The sequence below is a fragment of the Apaloderma vittatum genome, unplaced genomic scaffold, assembly GCF_000703405.1.
Source record: "Apaloderma vittatum isolate BGI_N311 unplaced genomic scaffold, ASM70340v1 scaffold32460, whole genome shotgun sequence".
In the NCBI taxonomy this organism is placed as follows: domain Eukaryota; kingdom Metazoa; phylum Chordata; class Aves; order Trogoniformes; family Trogonidae; genus Apaloderma; species Apaloderma vittatum.
The window spans coordinates 1-7,515 of NW_009696777.1; the positions used below are offsets into that span (position 1 = coordinate 1).

Genomic DNA, 7,515 nt, shown 5'->3' on the forward strand with positions numbered 1-7,515 from the left:
GATGGAGGAGATGTGCCCATAAAACGTATATGCCTCGTGTCAAGAGATGGAGAGGAAGGGCTATAGCTAATATGAAGGCTACACTTAATGTGTGAGGTGTTGAGGAATGGCTTGAACTTTGGTAAATGAAATTAAGCAAAGCTTTTCGTACTCAACCATTTCATTATGTGGTATTTTTCTTCCAGACGCCTATGCGTGATGATTCCACCCTCTGCAACAAGCCCTATCAGCGATGCTGCACTCTTGTCCAGTGTGGCTTCTCAGGAAATCTGGAGGTCACAAGTTCCAGGCTATTCTGGGTCGGTCACACGGCACATAAGTCATCGGGCCAACAACTTCAAGAGACATCCAAAACGGAGAAAACACATCCACCCTTCACCACCGCCACCGCCAAATACTCCATGTCCTATTGATTTGATTGACTTTGTGGATCGCCAGCCTCAGAGGTCTTTCCTAGAACTCCTGTTTAATGGGTGCATTCTCTTTGGGCTTGAGTTCAGCTATGCCATGGAAACAGCCTATGTTACCCCTGTGCTGCTTCAGATGGGGCTTCCAGACCAACTTTATGGAATGGTGTGGTTCATCAGCCCTATACTAGGTAAGTTTTCCTTATGCTATTTCTTCCTCTTTTTTCCATTACACGAGGGCTATACGTTTTTGTTTTCTCTATCTCAGCTATTCACAAATATATTCTGTGTGCTCTTGAGGTTAAGAAGCCTTAGCCATAATTTGAGACAATCAAATACAGAAAAATGTTTGCTGTGCCTTGCCCGAAACGAGCCCAATGTGATCAAAAGGTCTGTTCTTTTAGTGTCTTCTCAGCTTCTTACATCTTGTGCAAGGGTAAGCTTTGGTGACTCTGTTCCTTTGTTTGAGAACTAGAAAAGAGGATCAGTGTATCCAGTTATGTCCCTGTGAAAAAATGTCACGCAGAGACCATTCCCCAGGGTGTGTGGAAGAAGCAAAGTGTGATTTACTTCTCCAGTTTAACTTTCTGAAAAAAGTGAGGTGTTCCAGTGATGAAAGGCAGTTGACCGTAACTGTGACAGGTGTTGGACCACTTGCCGTAGCACAGAGGCAGGGTCCAAGAGTTGTATCCATTAGTATGGGAAGAACCACAGGATGGGTTGCTACCACTTGGAAACTTTGTTCTGCCTGTTCTTGCCCTCGTGGGATGTGCTTTGGAAGAAGAGGGTAGATAGGCCCCTACTGACAGGCTGGCCCAGGGTAATACAGGCACTTTTCCAACTCTCCTGTTTGCTTCCTGCTGTCTTCCAAGCTAATTCTGCAGTGGATCTCCTATCTAGGATGCGATAAATGAAATAGATTGTAAGAAACAGAGTCCTTTAGATCGTATAGCTGTTGTACTCTTCACCTGCTATCAAACTCTGCCGTATTAATGATGCAGAGTGAACTGCCATGACAACGAGCAGTGACATACTAGGTCATTCAGTCCCTGACCTGGGAAATGCCAGGCAATACACTGTGCACGTGGTTGACTCGTATCAACTGGGAATATCACTGTGCGATGGTGTCCTGCCCTTAACTGCCTTTGAAACTACATATTTGAACTCCCTCATGAAACACGCTTGTAGAAGAATGCTACCTATTGGCAATTCTTTTTTTCTAGGATTCCTGCTACAGCCTTTGCTGGGGGCCTGGAGTGACAGATGCACATCAAGATTCGGGAGGAGAAGACCTTTCATTCTGGTCTTAGCAGTAGGTGCGTGTTTTGGAAATGATGGGCATGACACTTGTAAAGTAGAAACGTTGCACATCTCTTCTGTGCCCTTGTGGCACTGTGCTGAACAAAATACCTCTGAAGTGTTGGTTATTGTGGGTCTGAAGAAGGTGGTGAGTGGTGCTGAAGTGATGATTTGGCATCTGAAGAGGTGATGTTTTTGAGGGAAAAGAACATTTTTCTTTGACCGAAACAGAGTCCAGACCTTTGTAAGCTTGAACAGTGGGAGAAAGATCACATATACCCTATAAACCACACTTATTCCTCAGACTGTGGTAATCTGAACAAGAGCAATATTGCTTGTCGCAAGGCCGAGCAGGTAGTATATTGTTTTTAGAGCATGGAGCGATGCAGAGTTGGGGGTTTTCGCTTGCAATCAGTCAATAGATTGATCGATTTTGATTTGTTTTTATTCCCAGGAGCGTTGCTTGGGCTCACCCTTATGCTGAATGGCAAAGATATAGGGAGTGCCTTGTCTGACACTCCGACTAACCATAAATGGGGGATCATTCTTACGGTGTGTGGTGTTGTCCTCATGGACTTCAGCGCAGATTCAGCAGACAATCCCAGTCATGCCTACATGATGGATGTATGCAGCCCAGTGGATCAGGACAGGGGCCTCAACATCCATGCTTTATTAGCAGGTATGCTTTCTTGGTGCTTGATGTGAACTCTAAGTAAATAAGCTCTTGCTGTGAGAAGGTGGAGTGTAAATAACTGGTCTTTTCCTGTGTAAGCATAATAACTGAAGAGGTTGCACTAATTAACTTTGAAAACAAACTTCTGCTGACTGCAGAAGGCTTTTGTGACTATTAAAAGTCAAACAACACACAGTCTTGGGTTGTTCATCTGAAGGTCCCTCACGTCATTTATAACACGGAAAAAATTTATCAGTTGAGGGAGGAAGTTTGGCTTCCTGCAGGTGTGGGAAACACCTTTTTTAGTCGCTCTATTGGAGGGTAAAGCGTATACCGGGCCCTACATTCCCTCATCGCTGTCATCTTCAGTTGTCCTACTGCCCTAGTCTAGTTTTCCTCTTTATCAGAAGACTGTTTCATGCTCTTGAATGTGTTCGTGAGAAAGAAAGGATAGTTTCTTAAAGGCTTTCACCATGTGAGTGGGGTGAGAGAGGTATCCGGTGCTCTCAGAACTTCCATGTTGATAGATAGTAATGCAGCATCAGTTTTGTATGCTGTCAGCAAGTTGCTAAGTAATGAGCTTGCTATGCTTCCAAATTGATTTGGTCTGTCTTGGACACAGTTAGATCTGTGTTCCTCTAACTGAGTGAGGAAAATGGATTTTCACTTACTTTCAGGAAAACAGTCTTAGCTGACTGCAGAGCCTTGCCACGAGGCTGGTGGACACTTCTATTTTACGGACTGAAATAGCTGAAGGTAAAGTGGTTTGTTATTGGCAAAGAAAGACCTACCATTTTTGATTATTTGTATCATCGGTTTTACAGCACTGACCTTCTCTCTTTCTGTACCATATATGTACATCCGGACTGTCCTTGTGGTACAGATAAATGTGTTTATTACTGTATTTGAATTGAAAAGGGGTTGGGTAGTAAAAGATAAGTAACATGCTGGCTTCTGCTCACTAATAGTTAGTCAGGTCATGCTGTGCTGTTACGGACTTCAGGACTGGCTAGAGAAGATAATCTCGACTTTGTTTTTCCACCAGGTCTTGGAGGTGGCTTTGGTTATGTTGTTGGAGGAATACACTGGGATAAAACCAGTTTTGGAAAAGCTGTGGGAGGGCAACTTCGTGTCATCTATGTCTTCACCTCAGTTACACTGACTATCACTACTGTACTGACTCTAATTAGCATTCCAGAAAGACCCTTAAGGTCCTTTAGCAGGAAGAAAAAGGTGATGAAGAGTCCAAGTCTTCCTCTCCCTCCTTCTCCACCTTTTTTATTTGAGGAGGGTGTAAATGAAAACTTTGCTTCTCATAATGCAGCTGACTTGTATGAAAGTTTTACGAGTCCTGTTTCCCCCTTCAGCCCACTCACACCCAAATATGGCAGTTTTGTCAGCAGAGACAATTCCTTGACAGGAATTAATGAGTTTGCATCATCATTCGGGACTTCACATATTGACAGTGTGCTTATAGACTGTTTTACAGGCGGGCACAGTAGTTACTTAGCACTTCCAGCTAGCTTGCCAAGGCAGTCTGTCAGCGTCAGCTTTCCTCGGGTGCCTGACAGCTGTTACCAAGAAAATGGAGTTCTGGAGCAAGGCGAGAGCAGCGCGATGCCAAGGCCTGACGGTGAGGCACTGAGAGTGGGCTCACTGGATGCAGTTAAGCCACGGTCGTCAGGGATCCTGAAAAGACCTCAGACCTTGGCCATTCCAGATATTGTAACGGGACACTGTCCAGAAAATAGCAGAAGAAGAAATGTAACCTTCAGCCAACAGGTAAGGGCAGAAAATCTGTGATATGACTATGTAAACCTGAGCATTCATTTAATGTCTTTGTATGCTTTTCAACGTGTGGTGCACAAATTCATCACTAAAGACTGCTTATGACAGTTGGCTCATAAAAGTCATCATGGGAACAGCATAACTGCTCCAACTTCATTAGTAAAATAGTCGGTAGGATGGAAGTTATGACTGGCAGTCATGGACTGCTTTTATTAAGATGGCAGAAATGGGAGCATTTCGCTCTCACTCGTCTACGTGCGAAAGGTCAGTGTTTTTAGCCCTGCTTCACCACCCAGGGAGTTGCCACATGAAAGCAGAAAAAGACACGTTATTATTGAGCCTCTATCTTCCCTTTCTACAGAAATACCCACAAGATAGGGGCAGGGACAGGATTCTCTCGTGAGCTTCTCCTTATGGGAGTCATTACATCTGATTCCATGAAGAAGGTGAGGTTTTCCTTGCCCAAGGATAAGACTCTGACCTCAGCTTCCACTGTTGGTGATAACTTGGAACATCTGAGACCTCTGTATGCTGGCCCATTTTTTTTACGATCTGGGATGAGGCAAACTGCCCTCTTGTTGGGTTTTTGTTTTGGTTGTTTTTGGTTTTGTTTTTGTTCTATGTGTGTGTACAGGTTTTTTTGTGACCCAGTTTGTGAGAGCGGACTTCATTAGGGCCAGGATTTTACATAATGTGCACGTAGAGATTGAACATCAAGGGTGGCAAGCAGTGAGAATGTTTCATCTAGCTGAGAGGCGTCCCTGCCCATGACAGGGAGATTGGATTAAATGATCTCTAAGGTCCCTTCCAGCCTAGGCCATTCTATGATTCTATGACTCAGTTAAAACTGGCCTCTTCTTCCTCCACGTCTCTAATACTTCAAGAACCAAATTCACCTGAATGTGAGTACAGCTCTTATTAAATGCAATAGAGTTTATGCCTTCTCTGTGCTAGCATCTGGATGTGGTTGGCAAATACCCTAGAGAAGTGAAGAATATTATTTCAGGTATACCAAAAGCTGCAGTGCAATGATGCCATATAACACTTGTTCCAAGGCTGAGCTTCTGGCTTAGTTAAATACATTATTCTTAATCTCAAAGACAACATACTGCAGCAGCAGAGTTTTAACATTCAGCTCATCAGATAGGTGTGGAATATTGCATAGGTTTGCTCAAAGGATGTCTGGGTTTTTCCAACTGTGTTTGTTGACCCAGAAGTTGTTATGGTGCAGGTTGCGAATATCTTGCTGAATGGTGTTAAATATGAGAGCGAGCTGAACGGATCAGGCGAGACCTCCGAGCATCCACTCTCCATGAAAGCGCTTTGTTCGACCATCTGCCAGATGCCCAAGGCTCTTCGTAACCTCTGCATCAACCACTTCCTAGGTATTCAGAAAGCGCCGTCTTTTTTTTAATTGTGAAGTAGTCTGTCTTGGGTGAACGTTTTTAAATATTTTATCTATCGCTGCAGTTTCTGCTAAGTAGAGAGGACATTATTTGTTCCATATACACTCACCAATAAGGTACTTTCTGGTATTTAGTTTCTTAGAACACAGAGAAAGAAAAGAAAGCCTACATTCCTAGAATACCTAGAGAGACAATAATGGATTATATCAGCACATCCATTAAATGCAATGTTTGCATCGAGATGAGAAACACCACTGAACTAAGAACTCGAAACTGTTGACTTTTTTTTTTTTAATTTTTCAACACTCCGAAACTCATGTTTCTGAGCAGAAAAATGAGATTAGTTGTCCTTCCCCGCTTACACCTGAGACCAGCACTCACTTTGCTCCCTTTCACAGCATGTGTGTAGGGGTCCCAGAAAAGGCCTTGAGGAAGATGCAGGGTTCCCCAAATGCTGTGGGGGTGCCCCAACCAGTGTGCTCTTACATTTTTGCTTGGCGGTGCATGACTGATGGTTGGGAAGGGCTTGCTAGCAATGCAGTTTACACCAAAGGGGACAGAAGTTACCAGGTAGTTAATGCTCATTGTCTGTGAAAGGAATTAAGAAATCACCTGCATCACTGGCCTTGTTGCCAATTCATAAGTAGGAGTTTTTAGCTGTGTTGGAGGCGCTCTAGGGGCTGCAAACATGACATAATAAGCACTCTTTCCACTTCTGTGTGGGAGGACAACAGCAACCTGAAACACCTATGCGGTGAGCCGCTCTGTGAAACGGAGTGATGTGTTCTGTCTTGTCAAAACCCGAAGGCAGTTCAGACAGCTGTAATCTATTTTTTCTGTCTTGCTAAACCGACGTTCTGCGGCCTGCAGTCAGCCTCTAGGACTCCACTTAAGAATTCAAAGGATAAATCTTGGTCTTTAAAATCCTAAACGTCTTTGACAAACATTGCAGCATAATGCACAGGGAACAGCAGTCCAATAAATGTGGCTAAACATTATGTAATACTCATGTTGCCCAACCTGTCTTCAGCTGTGATTTGTAATATAGCTAATAGCATCTCTGTAAGCTTACAAGGGGAAATGTACTCTGTAATCCTAACAGGTTACTTCTGTTTCTTTCAGGATGGCTTTCTTTTGAGGGTATGTTGCTCTTCTATACTGACTTCATGGGAGAAGTAGTGTTTCGAGGGAATCCAAAAGCACCTCACAACTCAGATGAGTATCAGAAGTACAACGCTGGGGTCACCATGGGCTGCTGGGGAATGTGCATCTATGCATTCAGTGCTGCTTTCTATTCAGGTACTTAGTACAGCCATTTTAGTCACGCTGTGAGAAAGATGCACCCACTCCATAAGCGGTGTTTCTGTAACAAGTATTCCGGCATTTGTGTTGCCCACGGCCTACCTAACATATAGCATGAGTGCTGAAGCAGAGTGTTCTTTTTTGCTGTATTATCTCTTCTAGTTATCCTGGCCTGCGCTTGATGGCAGATGGAGTCAGGTGTCCAGTGGAAACACATCTTTTTCAGTATACAGTTCCTTTCACAAGTGGCATTTTCCATGTTAATTGAATCCAGGAGTACATGCAGCCACCATAGGCACAATTCTGGCACAGGAGCACACGGTGCCTGTGCTCTCCTGGCAGAGCACCCCAGTGTCACACATCACCCCAGCATCTTGTTGTGTGTCTGCCCCGCTTTCTCCCTACCCCCCAACCGGTTCTTATTTACCCCTTCAGGACAGGGGCACGCTTCAGCTCTGCTGTGCCCTGCGCATAGGTAGGGCAGCAAGGCTGCATTGTGGCAGTGGGATTTGGAAGGGATCCTTGGCGCCCGTGTGCAAGCCACGGGTTGCTCAAAGGTCACTTCCAGCCCAGGCCATTCTATGATCCCTAATATAACGGTTGCCATTGAGACGTGTCTGATTAATGGTTGGGCTGCAGG

The 7,515-nt window shown here is 44.4% G+C and overlaps 1 protein-coding gene across 1 annotated transcript in view; it reads left to right on the top strand.

The window, feature by feature from the left end:
* The first annotated feature begins 198 nt into the window (after positions 1–198).
* SLC45A1 (solute carrier family 45, member 1) overlaps positions 199–7,515 on the top strand; it is a 7,940-nt gene continuing 623 nt past the window's right edge. The window contains exons 1-6 of the mRNA XM_009876262.1: positions 199–598; positions 1,631–1,723; positions 2,161–2,385; positions 3,425–4,161; positions 5,399–5,552; positions 6,696–6,872. Coding sequence (XP_009874564.1) covers positions 199–598; positions 1,631–1,723; positions 2,161–2,385; positions 3,425–4,161; positions 5,399–5,552; positions 6,696–6,872 — 1,786 coding nt within the window. The remainder of the gene's footprint in view (positions 599–1,630; positions 1,724–2,160; positions 2,386–3,424; positions 4,162–5,398; positions 5,553–6,695; positions 6,873–7,515) is intronic.